Here is a 16,699-nt window from a genome sequence, read left to right on the forward strand (position 1 = left end):
CAAACTAAAGACACGCCTCTGCTGCTCCTCCAAGGAGAGGGATTGATGGCGGCTCTCAAAGCAGTGCTATCATTGAGGCGGCATTAGCTTGTCTTGCTTTAGTTGTCCTTTCAAGTGTCAGCAGGACATGCATGCGCAGCAGCAAGATGAATGCTATGACATGCAGTCCCGAGTCCAGGATCACATGATTGGGAGCACCCGGAAGTGCGGCTAACTGGCACCCAGAGGCTGCTGTGGCGAAACGTACAAATTTGAAAGCGTTTCTGGCTTTGTCTGCTGCTCAAATTCTTTATACCAGCGCAAACAGGACAAAAAAAACATTTTAAACACATAGTCGCAGAGTCCAACTACAGGATATGTTCACAATATACAGTCATAGCCAAAAATATTGGCACCCCTCCATCTGTCAGATAATCCACCACTTTGCCCAGAAAATTGTTACAATTACAAATGTTTAGGCATTCTCGGGTCTATTTCTTTTGTTTTCATTGATAGGACACAAAGGGGAGAAACAAAAAGCCAAGTCTGACACATTCCACGCAAAACTACAAAAATTGACTGGACAAAATTATTGGCACCTTCTCAAAAGAAATAATTGCATTCCAAGTTTGTGACATTCGTCTGATTGGTAATTAAACTCACCTGTATCAATTAACAGTTGCTGACAATATAGAATTCACACCGGCAACAAGTTAACCGATTACTGTATATATACCATGGCAAGGTGGCTCTCCTGTGCAAAAATCACATACCTAGGTGATTTTGCACTTCCGGGACTGGGGCGCACACAGGCACTGCCGGCGACCCACTCCCGCTGTGCCTGGACACAGCAGAAGCCAATCAGCAGGACTGGTGGACTCGATGTCCGCTGGTCATTCTGGAGAGAAGCAGAGCGGCGGTCTGCTGATGTAAACAAGGCAGATCGCTGTACAGTGAGAAGGGAAGGTAGTGATCCTGTGTTTCTACAAAGCAGGGACACATATCTCTGCCTTCCCACAACACAAGCACACCCCCCCCCCAATTAGCAAACACCCCCTAGGAACACATGTAACCCTTTGATCGCCCCTGATGGTAACCCCTTCCCAGACAGTGTCAGTGCATATTTTTAACACTGATCATTGTATTAGTGTCACTGAACCCCCCCCCCCCCCCCCACAAAAAAGTGTCAAAAGTGTTAAAGTCCGATTTTTCTGCCGTAATATCCCAGTTCTGCAACAAGTCGCTGATCGCCGCCACTACTAGTAAAAAAATTAATAAAAATATGGCATAGTTTGTAGACGTTATAACGTTTGCAAAAACCAATATATGCTTATTGGGATTTTTTACCAAAAATATGTAGAAGAATACATATTGTCCTAATTTGAATAAATTAGATTTTTTACAAAATTTAATGGGTGTTTTATTGGAGAAAAAACAGCATCGTTAATGGCAGCATACTCCGGAGAGGATACGTGTAAAGTCACTTTAACCCCTTAAAGCCTAAGCCTTTTTCTGACACTTGTTGCTTACAAGTTAAAATCAATATGCTTTGCTAGAAAATGACTTGGAACCCACAAACATTATATTTATTTTTTAGCAGAGACCGAGAGAATAAAGTGACGGTTGTTGCAATATTTTTTATGTCACACTGTTTGCGTAGCAGTCTTTCAAAAGCAATTTTTTTTTTGGGGGGGGGGGGGGGGGGGGGAAGAAAGAGAATACACATTCATGAATTAAAAAAAAAAAAAAAAAACAGTAAAAAAAGTTAGCCAAATTCTTTATTGGTATAATGTGATAGATGTTATGCTGAGTAAACAGATTCCTAACATGTCACGCTTTAAAATTGCGCACACTCGTGGAATGGCGACAAACGAAGGTACTTAATGTCCATAGGCGACGCTTTAAAAAATGTTTTAACGGTTACCAGTTTAGCATTACAGAGGAGGTCTAGTGCTAGAATTGCTCTCTGTAGTTTTGAATATTGTTTTACGCTTGAGGGCGTGACTTGCGCATGAGTTCGCTACTGCCCATTTTTTTTTCATCACTTTTATTGCGGTCACAAGGAATGTAAACATTCCTTATGACGGCCCCGGAGGCAAATTCGTTCGATATTCACTGCCCAACGATTAACCAGATCGTCAAACTTTGGAAAACAGTTAAAGCTTTATTGGGCTATCAGAAGGTATCCGTATTGGCTCCCCTTTGGGATAATAGAAATCTAATAGAGCTATGTAAAGTAGAAAGATGTAGGGAATGGGTGGTAAACCAAGGGATAGATCAGTTGGCTCAGATGTTCCAGGGTTCAGATATTAAATCCTTCGTTGATCTAAAGTCAGAGTTCCTGCTGTCGAACCGCTCGTTCTATAAATATCTCCAGGTCAGACATGCAATCCAGGCACAATTTACCGGTAGATCTTAAGAGGTGCAGTTGATTCAGATCCCTGTGCTTTCACAAATGATGTCCCTGGATAAGCTCAAAGGACTGATTTTATACTTATATGCCAGACTTGGAGATAAAATATTAGATCGTAATGGTATGATTAAAAATAGGAAAAGATAGGAGAGGGACGTGGGCCCATTATCCACCCCTGATTGGGATTGGATAATGGAACAGGGAATTAATGTTTCTATCTCTCCTTCCCAGAAAGCTTCCCACCTTTTCTTTTTCTATTGGGTATATTACACCCCTAGGAAAACGTTTAAACTGGGTTGGAGAGATAACTATCAGTGTCCTAGATGCGGCTTGGCTGGAGACTTTATTCATATGTTTTGGAGGTGTCCGAAACTGTTTAGATATTGGACACAGGTCATAGACCAGATAAATAGAATTTTCAACCTAACACTAGAGGCAACGGCGAGGACTTGTTTATTGGCTATACTGGAGGGACACACAATCCCTAAAAATACTACTATACCAGTCAATAGATGCCTTTTTCAGGCAAGGAAGTTAATTGCTCAAAAATGGCAGTCACACTTGGGCCCGCTAGTTGAAACTTGGTTAGCTAATATAATAATAAATTAGCACTGAGAGGGTTTTTTTTCATTAAACAGGGTAATATCAAGAAGTTTAGGGGCTCCTGGTTGTTGAAACTGGGGATTCCCCTATAAGTAGATGATACAATAGGTGTTTTTATAGAATACAGTTTTTTTTCTAGTGGTCTTGTGTGCGTCTATTCCCTGCGTTTTTCTTTGTGGTGGGGGGTTGGGGGGGGGGGGGCAGGGAGGTGGGGAAGTGGGAAGAAAATAGAACATATGCATTCGGGGGTAGAGCCATGAGAATAACTATTGAGATTATTCTAAAAATAATAAAGGGAGGTGAGGTCTCTTCCTTTTTTTGCTTATCTGGTCTTTGTCGTATTTTAAATCTTGTTTTTCTATTTGTTATTGAGATTAGAGGAAGTTTGTATAAGAATAAATTGAGAAAGAAAAAGTTAATTAAATATGTCACGATGATGTGGAATTGGGAGTAGACATAAATGAGCTGCAAGGTGAATTAAGTCTCCGGTATAAACTCACTGAGGTGGCAAAAAAAATAAATAAATTCCTTATGACAGTAATAGACACGTGTCAGGTATTTGTTTGAAAGGATCTGGGGTCTAGAAGACCCCAATCCCTTCCTTTACACTTAAAAGAATTCAAAACGCAGAGTTTGGATGTTCTGAATAATTACATTTTTCTTAAATTTGTTGCCTTTAAGGCTCCAGTAAACCGAAAGGGATGTCATGACATCGCTTCCGGGTTCCTAGATCCCATCAAAGCCGATATTGTCCCCTCCCACTGCTTGTAATAACATAACAGCCGAGCAGCTGATTAGTCTCATCGGTTGTCATCACAATAAGGGCCGGTTCACACTGCGGGCGATGCGAGGCGACACGACTCGCCTCGATCTGACAAGTCGCCCCCGTTCTGTACAATGGAACCGTTCTGAGAGGAGCGACTAGAGTCGCTCCGACTCAGAAAAAAGGTTCCTGTACTACTTTCGGGCGACCTCGGGGCGACTTGCATTGACTTCTATACAGAAGTCATCTGCAAGTTGCCGCTGAGGTCGCGGCGAGGCAAGTCGGTGTCGCCTCGCATCGCCTGCAGTGTGAACCGGCCCTAAAGCGGACCATCGGCTCTAAAAAACGGTACTGGGGTGATGCCTGCAGTTGCATATCATCCCATTAAAACCACTTGAAGCAAAAGGCTGCATCTATGCATTACTTCGGCGTGAAGGGGTTAATGGTCCTGTGTCTACAACATTGTCAAGAATTGTACAGCCCATGGCACTGTCACTAATCTCCCTGGACATGGATGCAAAGGAGAAATCGATCAAAGAGAGCAAAGGATATTGCAATAAAGAACCTCGAGAACCAGACAAATTCAACCAGACCTTCAGGCACAGGGCGCAACTGTGTTGTCTCACACGATAAGTCACCATCTGACGGAAAAGGGACACTATGGATGGAGACCCAGGAGGACCCCACTGCTGACACAAACATAAAAAAGCCAGATTGGACCAAAACGTACCTGAGGAAGCCAAAATCCTTTTGGGAGAATGTGCTGTGGACAGACGAAACAAAATTACAGCTTTTTGGTAAAGCCCATCATTCTACTGTTTTCAGAAAAAGAAATGAAGCATTTAACCACTTGCCTACAGGGCACTTTAACCCCCTTCCTGCCCAGGCCAATTTTCAGCTTTCAGCGCCGTCACACTTTGAATGACAATTGTGCAGTCATGCAACACTGTACCCATATGAATTATATTTATCATTTGTAAATGAGCATTTTTTTTATGCAGCACAGATTTGCCTCACTGATGGGCACTGTTGGGGCTGCACTGGTAATCAGTGCCCTTATTACCTGTACAAGTCTTCCCTGTGAGGACATGCCGCTGATCTGCTCTCCTCTCCTCACTCTGTCAGTGTGAGGAGAGCCGATTACCTGCACTTTTGGGTTTACATGTAATCAACTGAGGGTGCATGATCACAGCGAGACTGGATTTTGTCAATGCCATGGGGTCCCATCATTTGTCTATACAGCGGGAGGGCGGCGGATAAAGAAAAGAATACAATCCCTACAATCAAACATGGTGGAGGTTCACTGATGTTTTGGGGTTGCTTTGCTTCTGGCACTGGATGTCTTGCAGTGTGCAAGGTATTATGAAATCTGAAGACTAACAAAAAATTCTAAGTGCAGTGTAGGGCCCAGTGTCAGAAAGTTAGGTCTCAGTCATGGGTCATACAGCAGGACAATGACCCAAAGCACACGTCAGAAAGCACCCAGAATTGGTTTAAGACAAAGCCATGGAGAGTACTGAACTGGCCAACAATGAGTCCACATCTAAATCCCATAGAGCACCTGTGGAGAGATCTTAACAAAAACAGTAGTTGGGAAAAGGAACCCTTCCAATCTGAGCAGAACAAAATAAATGTGCAGCGCTAGTGGAAACAGTCACTGTAAAGTAAGAACGTGTGATGGTGCAAGTTATCCGATATGCATTAATGTATACTTATGACATGTAAAAACACATCAATGAAAAATATGCTGAATAAAAGTCCACAGCGGGAAAAATGAAAACACAAAGTCCACAGATGAAAACTAGGATATTGGTGTTAATCCAGGTAAGTGGATGACCTCCTTGGGACATCAAAAGGACAAGTGTGAAGAATATATATTGGAAGATAGTCACCACCAACATTGAGAAGGCTTACCAGAACTAGCGGACTCAAAAGGGCATATGCCTGATGAATCGTCAAGGCTTGTGGTGAAGACACACCGGTAGATAGAACCATCCACATCTGTAACCAATGGCACGAAAAATGAAGACTCTCTCACTCAGATGGTTCACAGTAGAGTTAGGAAGTCAAGGGGAGGCCAGCTGAATTTTTTCCCATAAGCTCACAAGAAGCAACCAAAAATGAAAGAAAGTTCCACATATATGGATTTGCACTAACAGTATTTATTAAAAATTCGGAACACTCACATCTGAGCAGATATGAAAGCACTTGTAAAAATGACTGAAGAGTAAGGCAATGGCATCAGCTAGGCTTGTCCCAACTATCATCTAATCACCAGGCCCATCTTGAAAGAGAAGAAAGGGCCCAACAAAATAAAAAACAAAAAATACTCCAGGGACGTAGGCGACTACAGGAGAAGAACATAACAGGCCAGGGTGTGTTCAACCTTAGTAACAAAGAGTTAAAAACATTGAACTAATGATTTTGGACAAAGTCCTTAAATGTGCCCCTCCAAAAAATTTGTTTATAAAATTTAACACATTTTTATATATATATATATATATATATATATATATATATATATATACATACATACATACATACACATACATACACACACACGATACACAAGTATATTAGAAAAATTAACATTCAACGATACCAGATTTCAAATCCCTATAGGAATCCACCAGAGCAGCCACTTCTGGGACAGTGCATTCTGGATTATCTAAACCATCTCTCTTCAACCCACCAACCCAGATGACTCCAGCTCTCAATTTCTTTAGGGATTTAGGCCTTAAAGACCTTGCCAAGTTAACCCTCAAATGTGTTTATAATCACTCCGTGCCCAATGCGGGTCTCAGGTCCTTATGCAAGAGGAAGGATTAGGTCATCTGCCCCGCTGACAAAGGGGGTGTTATTGTGTTGGACAAGGCTGATTACGAGAAAGGTGAACAGGATACTTAAAGAAATACCAAACAACCCTACTTCTAATTATAAAAAAAGAACTAGTGGGTCTCATCACTAAGCCCTTGTACACACGGTCAGAGATTTCGACAACCAAATCCGTCGGATTTTGTCCGAAACTGTTGCATACACACGGTCGGACTAAGTTGTCGAAAAATCCGATCATTCAGAACGTGATGACGTAATTTCGTTACGATGGGACTACGTTCAGGCTAGTAGCCAATAGCTTTGATGTAGGAATTTGATCTGAGCATGCGTGGCACTTGGTCCGATAAAAATTCTCTACACATTATTGGAGTAGGTCCGATCGAACCAGTTGGTCAGAAAATATTTCCAACAAGTTGGAAAATTGGGTCTGACGGAATCAGTCTGATGCATACCACACACAGTCGGATTATCCGACAACACGGTCCGACAGGACACATTCCGACGGATTCTCCGACCGTGTGTACAAGGGCTTAGGGGTTTAAGAATCATATTTTAAACAAAAAAAAGAATGAGCATTTTTAATACCTCTAGCACCCAGAATTCCGACAATGTATTATTTACCGAAAATCCACAAGGATTTAACACACCCTCCTGGATGCCCAATCTTGAGTGGAATCGATTCTGTCACTTCACGTATTGGTCGTTATAGATTTTTTTTTCTCTCCAGTCTTTGGTGAGACAAAACGGACTCATACCTTAAGGACACCAGGGACACCATCAGATTGTTGGCGGGTGTGAATATACAGGGAGACTACATCATGGCTACAACTGGTGTCGCTTCCCTGTATACTCCACCAGTTGGGGATTGAGGCCGTTCGACATTTTTTAAATCGAGATCATTCCCTCACTCAATCTCACAGTAGTTACATCATTGAACTACTTGAGTTTGCTACTAAACAATTATTTTTGGTTCCATAATTGTTTTTATTTTACAAATTTATGGCCAAGTGGGAATAGGAGGTCTTCTATGCCCAAGACAGACCCCAATTTGTCTTGTGGGCTAGGTACATCGACGACATCCCCTTCCTATGAGATGGCTGTTCAGAGTCTCTTGACCAATCTTTTAAATGGTCAATGCTAGCATACTCTGTATAACAGAAACAAGCTAAATCTATTTTTAATAAGCAACTGGATGCACTAAAAAGTGATTGAATTTTGGGCATGTTATTGCCTGATCAGGCCAGAGTGGCCTATAGGGGAGCTCCTTCTCTACAGAGCAAGATAGCTCCCATTATTAACCAACCAGTTAGAGCTTCCTTTTTTTTTAACAATCTGGTAGGTTATTACCCATGTAAAAAATGTAGTATTTGCCAGTATAACACGGGACAGATGTAAAACTACAGAACTCAAGTTCACGGCTACCAATCAAGTGCATTCTATTAAACATTTTTGTACGTGTGCCACTAAAAATGTTGTGTATTTGCTTATCTGCCCCTGTGGCAAACAATATGCAAGACAAAAAAATGTGGTAATTTACAACAAGGGTTAATGAGCCAAAATCAAAAAGGGCGACATCAAACATAGCGTGCCTAACCATTATCGACAACATAACTGATCCGAGAGGGACAGAGTTTCTGGTCATAGACAAATGTTTTCCCCCTTGGAGGGGTGGTGCTATGACCAGGGGCGTTTCACACCTCAAATCCTTCTGGATATATGAGCTGCAGTCACACTCCCCATTCAGAATCAATGTGGAGTGGGACAATAATGCTTTTATCAATAATATTATTGTACAGGAATTTGGGTTCTAAATATCGCAACTGTATACCAATAAATTCTAAATATTTTTTTGATTTAAATTTTACATTTTTGTATTCATTTATTGTACTCATGTTCCACCCAAATTCAAGATTCAACCCTGTGGTGGTATGTTTGTTTTTAATGCAAATTTAAAATATTTTTGTGATGGGCTTTTATGGTATTGCACCGTCATTGTAAAAACTAAAAACGACATGGTGTTACCATACGATTCACCAGTGGTGTTTTAGCCAATAACGTGGTAGGTGCAGGTTGCTCAGGCTATTTCATAGCGAGGCCTGACCTGCAGGTGTCCGTGTGTCTTGGGTTGAGGACGTGGTATCTTGCGACCCGACGCTCTTGGAGGAATAAGGCTATCACATGATGCGGACGTTGTGCCCAATTGACACTGGCTGCCCAATACTGAGGCTTGGCTCACACACATTAATACTACAGAATGGCAGTCAAATGACTGTTCACGCGCATGTGGATTTGCTTACCAAAGCAAGGCTTGAGCCACATGCGACAACACCATATTCCTTAACAGGAAGTGATTGCAGCATTATATATACTGGATCATTAATGCACCACAGTTTTGAGTCTTATTATTGAGGTCATATCTATATAAAAAGCAATGACTGTGGCAGGCCCATACCCCAGATGTCTCCTTAGACAAAACGTGTCAGAAGGGGCCTAGCTGATGGCACTGCATTACTCTTCAGTCATTTTTACAAGCATTTCATATCTGTTCAAATGTGAGTGTTCCCAATTTTTAATAAATACTCTTTGTTATATGGATTTACAATATATGTGGAACTTTGTTTAATTTTTGGTTGCATCTTGTGAGCCTATGGGAAAAAAATTCAGCCAACCTTCCCTTGAGACGCTAACTCTACTGTTAACAATCTGAGGGAAAACCTTCATTAATTTCTCGTGCCGGTGATTACAGACGTGGATGTTTCTATCTACCGGTGTGTCTCCAACACAAGACTTGACTCCTCATCAAGCATATGTCCTTTTGAGCCCGATAGTTCCGGTAAGCCTTCTCAATGTTGGTGGTGGCGGCTATCTTCCAATATATATTCTTCACACTTGTCCTGCTATTGATGTCCTAAGGAGGTCATCCACTTATCTGGACTAACACCAATATCCCAGTTTTCATCTGTGGACTTTGTGTTTTCACGTTGTGAATTTTTATTCAGCATGTTTTTAATTTATATGTTTTCACATGTGTCATAATTATACATTAATGCATATCTTATAACTTGCATCATTACACAGTCTTACTTCACAGTGACCGTTTCCACTAGCGCTGCACATTGTTATTTTCACTTGTGATTGTCATTTGCTGTGCTGGCTGCTGTTTTTGTCTTGTGACATAGCGACAGTATTTTTCACATTTACAATTCCAATCTGAGAGACCTGGAGCAGTTGCAAAATGAGTGGTCCAACATTCCAGTAGAGAGGTGCAAGAAACTCATTGATGGTTACAGAAAGCGAACGATTTCAGTTTTTTTTTCCCCCCAAGGGGTGTGCTACCAAATATTAAATTGAAGGTACCAATAATTTTGTCCAGTTCCCTTTTGGAGTTTTGCATGGAATGTGTCAGATTTGGCTTTTCATTTCTCCACTTTTTGTGTCATACGAATACAAACAGAAGAAATAAAACAAGAATGCCTAAAAAATTGTAATTGCAATATTCTTGGTGAAGTTTATGGTGCAATTTTTTTTTTTTTTTACAGAAATGCAGGGTGCCAATATTTTTGCCCATGACTGTATGCCACAGAGTCACATACAGAATCCCAATATGCAGTATTCAAGGAACTACACCGCACAGGTTACCAGTACCCTCTAGTGGCCAAAGCCATAACTGCAAATGTTATGAGAGCACAAATGCCCTGGTTGATCATTTAGGCTGCGTTCACACCTGCGCATTACCTAAACATCCAACACAGAAACGTGTGTTTTGGCCACGCATTTTGAAAACTGGTTGCAATTGCGGATATGTCGTTGGGACCCCAAGCGTGGGTAGCAGAAGGGCCAAAACACACACTGAAATGCCCGATGCTCCACAATAGGAAAGGTTCTGGAGCAACTTTGGGAAGCTTGCCACAACTAGGGGAGTCCATAGAAGTGAACAGGCTGCTCTAGGCCTGTACCTGCCCATTGTGGCCATGCAACAGATAGATCACAACTCTGCCTTAACAGACCCAAGCTCCCTACACCCAACCCCCCATCTCACCACCTCTAAGACGTCAGATTAAAGCAGTAATTATAGAGCTGAGGGAAATCCTAGGTCAAGGATATGCAATTAGCGGACCTGCAGCTGTTGCAGAACTACAATTCCCATGACAGCCACAAGCATGACACACAGAGGCAGAGGCATGATGGGACTTGTAGTTTTGCAACAGCTGGAGGTTCGCTAATTGCATATTCCTGTCCTAGGCCATGTTTCAATCACAAGGCCCGAAGGCTGAAAACCAGCCCGCCTGGACATTTCACGTTGCCCCTGCAACTCACTTGTAGCTGTGACACCCCCCTCATCACCTTGTCTCGGCACTCAGCAGCAGAGGGGACAGATCTCCTCCAGTAGATCCTGCCCCTCTCCATGGAGAGGCTTGGCTCAGACCCTGCACTTTCTGCTTCCCAGCTCCGCCCCCAGCTTCTTTCCTGGAGCAGCAGCATAAGGTAAGGGGGTGCACTGTGATATAAGGGAAGGTGGTGGACTGCTGACTTCTGATCGTGGGGGCCATTGACATCTGATGTAAAGGGCGGGGGTGTCTTTTGGACACCTAGTATTACAGATATAACAGGCCCTTTGAGGGAAACCACTATGCTGATGCAGGCTGAAATTAAATTGAGTGTGATACCCCTGTCCCAGACCATTCTGATTCAAGGTACACTTTATTATCTACAGAAAAGAAGTCGGTAAGGCCTTGTAATAAAGTTAACAAGGATCACTGAAATATATACAGTTGACCTGACAGAAGCAAACATTCTAAAGAATGGCGGTGCATGCTACATCCTGATTATATTGCAGTTTATTCTGGAATTGGAGGAGATACCATATGACTTAAAGTGATTGTAAAGATTACATTTTTTTTTTAAACAAAGCATGTTTTACTTACCTGCTTTGTGCAAGGATTTTGCACATAGCAGCCTTGTTCCTCCCCTTCATCAGGTGCCCCCATAGAGATCAGTTTTCCCTGGGGGCACGCTCCAGAGTCCCACTGCCGCATCTATTGACACAATGACACGGGCTTAGCCCCGCTCCCGTGTCACTGGATTGGATTGACAGCAGCGGCAGCCAATGGCTCCTGCTATCCCTCTATACAATGAGGGTGGAAACAGGGGCTGGAGCCGCTGGGCTCATGCACATCGCTGGAACGAATGGGCTCAGGTAAGAAAAAGGAGGGCTGATTCAGCACATAAGGTTTTTCACCTTACAGCACAGAATGCAGTAAAGTGAAAAAAGACTTTACAATCCCTTTAATAATCCACACACACTAAAAATTGAACTCTCTACAAATATAAAACAAAGGAGCACTTACCTTCTCTCTTCATGCCGGTGGCCAAACACTTTTGATATCGGCAGTATTGGCAGCGGTTTCTCTGTCTCTTGTCTACAATACAGTCCTTGTTGTCCCGACAGGTGTAGGTCAGGTCTTTGCGGATAGTGCGCTTGAAGAAGCCTTTACACCCCTCGCAGCTGTACACCCCATAGTGCTTTCCTGGGGGGACACAAACCAGAAAACTTATCAGGGAAGTATTAACAACTGATCAGCTAATTAGTCCCTTCAGAAAAAACTCTTAGTCTGGCCATACACATACAGTTAATATCCAATTGATTGTTCAATATAGTTACTTAATCCACTGGATTTTTAAACAATCGCTCAATACAACACCAACAAAAAACTTGCTTGAGCCGATGGCTTACACAGGACCTGAACTGGGGACGCGGTCTCCAAAAAAGAAGAAAAAGCAAAAGAACTAATCATCAGTAAGGATGAATGACTTCACCTGGGTTTGGCTTGTATCAGTCTGCACCCGGGAGGGAGTCGATGACATCACCAAGGATCCGCAGACCTGTGTTTACATTATCGCAGTAGTGAGGATCTGTCATTTAGTGGCAGGAGAGCAGTGGGGGTAACACAGTCATGGCAGCTGGTTGAAGTAACTGACAATTGGATCTTCATCGATCATGGCAACCTGCCACCGAAATTATGTTTCCCAGATAAATGGGAAGTAGCGCAAACTAGAGGTCAACCGATATGGGTTTTTCTCTGGGCAATGGCGATATTTAGAAATTGGGGCGGCCGATGTATGACGACGATTTTTGTAGCGGATATAAAAAGAAACCTCACCCCATCCAGTCCTCCCCTGCTTGCTCCTGTTACTCTACCACAGACTTGGCTGGCTCAGGCAGGTGGCACTAGCAGGTACATGGCTCTGGTTCGGAACTGACAGATGGGACTGGTTGGCACTGGCAGATGGCACTGCCAGGTGGCGCTGGCACCGATTGACAGTGGCAGGTGGCACTGATTGGCAGGTTTCACACTGAGCCGAGTGTAACTGTTTAACTGACAGAGGAACTGTCAAATTGAGCTTAATGTCAGGGGTGGGCAGGAGCCGGCTGGGGTGGGCAGGACCCAGCAGTTATCAAACACCAGCCAATGATTGGGCTGCTTAAGTGGCGGGGCCACATACACATATTGGCCCAGCCAGATCCCATTGGCTGGTGTTTGATAGCTGCCGGGTCCCGCCCAACCCTGACATTAAGCTCAATTCTGACAGATCCACTCTGTTATGTGTCAGTTTCACAGAGAGGAGGGACGACGGGCAATGTTAAATATCGGCCTAATATTGATAATAAATCGGCCGATTTATCAAAAATGGCCACGTATCGGCCGATATATCGGTCAAACTCTAGTGCAAACAAAAGGCCAGAGATCCTGGGTGACAAACTTAAAGTGTTTCTAAAACCCACAACAGTAAAATCAGTCTGTATAGACAGTAAATCATGCTTGTTATACTGTGGAACCTAAGTGGCTAATCCTCTGCATTGTGTAGATGGTCCTATCTCTCTGATTCTCCCCTTTACTGTCCCCAATCCATCTCCTGATAAGACAGGGTCAGGGGACAGGCTGCACATGCTCAGTTTGGCGTTAATTGCTAGTTTTTTTCTTCTTGGGAGGGTGCATGTGATCAGCACAGGGCCAATGGACATGCAGCCTCATAAGACGGTCAGAGGAGAATGAAAGCTCCTCTTACAAGCTTTAAGTAGACACTGAAAGTAATCATAAAACTGCTATATACTGCTGATGAGAAAAGGTACTTAGCAGTTTATATTTACTAAAATAATTGAATTTCCATGTTCTGTGTACTGTGGGAGAGCAGATATAGCGAATGCAGAGTCCTGGGTTTAGTAACACTTTAAACAAACAAAAATGACCATGATCATAGCAGGTCAATGACGCCACATGGGATCTCTAGCTTTACCCTTCAATTTCAGGCAGGCAACTTGGCCAAATTGGGCTAGTTTGTTGGAAGGTCCTCATTTGTAGTCACTGGTATTGCAGCTGATCTTTTCCTGCTAGTCTTGCCATTCCATATCGTATCTTTGTGGAGGCGTCCATATTGAGAGAGACAGGGCTTTGCTTGCTGCCCCTACCCTTGGAGGAATACCCTAGAAGTAGGAAGCGCGCAGGAAGCAGAGACTTTTATGCTCCATACACACGGTCGGACTTTCTGACCACAAAATGCATCAGATTTTTTCCGAAATTTGTCTTGTGTGTTATAGTTATATATATATATATATATATATATATATATATATATATATATATATATATATATATATATATATATATATATATATATATATATATAGGCTCTAGTATGTAAGAATGTGAGTGTTAGGGACCTTATATTGTAAGCAACTTGAGTGCAGGGACTGAAGTGCTGCGTAAACTGACGGTGCTATACAAGTCCCCGTAATAATAATTTCAAAGTGGTAGTAAAGTCAGCAATGTACAAATCTGCTGACAGGCAGGCTTTTTATAACAGAAGAGAGCCTAGAGGTCTCTTCTATCATGCATATCCCCTCCGCCTATCAGCGGGTAAAGTGATCCGAGCCTCACATGCGCAGCTCAGACCACATTTACAGTTCTATGTCCCGCGAGAGTGTGCGAAAGTGACGTCAAATTGGCCCGGCCAATCAAGCGCCCAGAAATGGGAAAACCCGGAAGGAAGACCGTGTGAAGAAGATGGAAGCACCGGGGACCGGAGAGAGCCCTGACAGCGCATCGCTGGAGGGTTTTGTTTGTAGGCAAGTGCGTCATAATGAACCAAATATGCACCGCATACTAGTACATATTGACTTAAATCTGCAGGGGGGGCATATCTTTTATGTCCCTATAAAAATTTTACTACTAAAGAGAAAATTAACACAAAACACATAACTAGATTTAGGAGTCTGATATGAAAAATTTAACAAAAATAGTAATAAAATTAAATTAAAATTTGATCTGCTGCAGTTAAAAAGTCCTATATCATAGATTAGGAAAAAATATATATTTGGAAATGTAACTGCGCTGGGAGATTTAGGAGTCTACACACTTCAGAAGTTTTATGTCATTGTTGTCCATATAAATATTACAATGTGCAGCAGCGAAGGTTTTGCTTTTTAGCATTCAGCAACAGCTTTCCAGGAAAACGTCAATATGTCGGTCTCTTTAATTCTAATTGTTTGTACTCAACTGCCAGATCTAACCTATTCCCCCCTCCAAAAACAAGAGGAACCTTTTAGATTGATGGCGGCCCTAAAGAGAGATTGCCTTCTGGGGAAAAACTATTAGGTTGATCTTTGTGCTCAGGCAACATATAAATAGTTTCTAGTAAAATACAACCCTTGTAGAACACATCAGGCAGCAAACTACACCAGGGGTTGGCAACCTTAAAGAGGTGGAGATCTACCTGAACAAACAAGGGAGAAGGCAAAGATTACCGGGCACAGCGTCACCTCCTCACACCTTATTTAAACCTCCAATTGCCACACTACTGTGTTGCAATCGTGTGCATTTGCATGGCTATCATGTGTTTAAATCAGATGGTGAAGAAGCAATATCTCGTCTCCGCACCCCATGTCAAACACACAGGATCGCTTTACAGAAAAGAACCGTGAGTGCTACACTTGCGAATGAGCATTTATGCTGCTTCCCAATCCCTACCCTCTTTAGCTGTGAGGCAGCAGCCAAAAAGGTACACACATGCCGCAGCAGGAATTAAACCCACTGCTGCTTTTGGTGGGTGCTACCGCCTGCCAATTGCTATCAATTCAAGTAAATGAGACCACACTGCAAGGGCCCCACACCTGCATGCTTCTCCGGGGTCCAAGGGGTTAAAACAGGTGGTGAGAAAGCAACAACGCTGCCTGATTTAACCTCTTGTTTGCTGTACTGCACAAGGTTGCAGGAGACTTGCAGAGCAGTCACATTTACTTGAATGGGTCATGCTTGGCAGGTCCTACACCCTCCAAACACGGCAAGGTGTATAACTCCTGCTGTGGCTGCAACATGTGTACACCACTCCTGGACACTGCAACTAAAGGGGGTATGGTTAAAGAGCGGGTGATAAACACTGCTTAACTATGGGGTTTTACCCCCCCCCAAACTGCAAGTGATTAACAACCCTTATTGTTCTGAGCCCCCTATAAGGCTGCTTTCAAACAGATGTGCTGCAGTTTACCTGCACCGTGGGTGCAGCGCAGTGCATCTGCAACTTTCATGGGTTAGCTGCACTTTGCCATAAACTACTATTATATCCTGCCGGTTAGGTGCACTCACTGAAAGGGCATCAAAACTCCTGCATTCAGTAGTTTTAAAGGAATAGAAGTCTATGGCTAAGCGCAGCAAACCCACAGAAAAGCTGCAGGTGCACTGCACTGCACCTGTGGTGTGGGTAAACCACAGCACATCAGTGTGAAAACAGCCCTATACCATTATGCCCAGTGTATTGCTTCACACTGACCTGGAGATCTTTTCTTTCCTGTGGCTGGCAACACTCTGGAGATCCCTAGCCCGGATAAGAGGTGGAGTGCAGTTGGTATCACTCCGCATGGGACAGGAGCCGGCACTACAGAGGAGGCATCATGTGATGCGGCTCTTGCTCCCTACTACAGCTCTAACTCTACAAGTAGTCCTCTGCATTGCACTCGGTTTCATACTCGGAAAGCCCAGACCACGATCTACCAGTCACCTGTCCACGATCTACATGTTGCCGACCCCCCACTGTACACAGTTCTTAAACAT

At 43.1% G+C, this 16,699-nt stretch overlaps 1 protein-coding gene across 2 annotated transcripts in view; it reads right to left on the reverse strand.

The window, feature by feature from the left end:
• RXRB (retinoid X receptor beta) overlaps positions 1-16,699 on the reverse strand; it is a 70,192-nt gene that overhangs the window by 18,496 nt on the left and 34,997 nt on the right. Inside the window, exons 4-5 of one of the 2 annotated variants that reach the window (XM_077484670.1) lie at positions 11,942-12,121; positions 4,489-4,521 (exon numbers count right to left, since the gene is read on the reverse strand). In XM_077484670.1, the coding sequence (XP_077340796.1) occupies positions 4,489-4,521; positions 11,942-12,121 (213 nt within the window). The remainder of the gene's footprint in view (positions 1-4,488; positions 4,522-11,941; positions 12,122-16,699) is intronic. The other variant, XM_077484671.1, reaches the window with a different exon arrangement.

Source organism: Lithobates pipiens, unplaced genomic scaffold, assembly GCF_037356315.1.
Source record: "Lithobates pipiens isolate NorthernLeopardFrog02 unplaced genomic scaffold, aLitPip1_a1.2 Scaffold_1, whole genome shotgun sequence".
NCBI classification, from domain to species: Eukaryota; Metazoa; Chordata; class Amphibia; order Anura; family Ranidae; genus Lithobates; species Lithobates pipiens.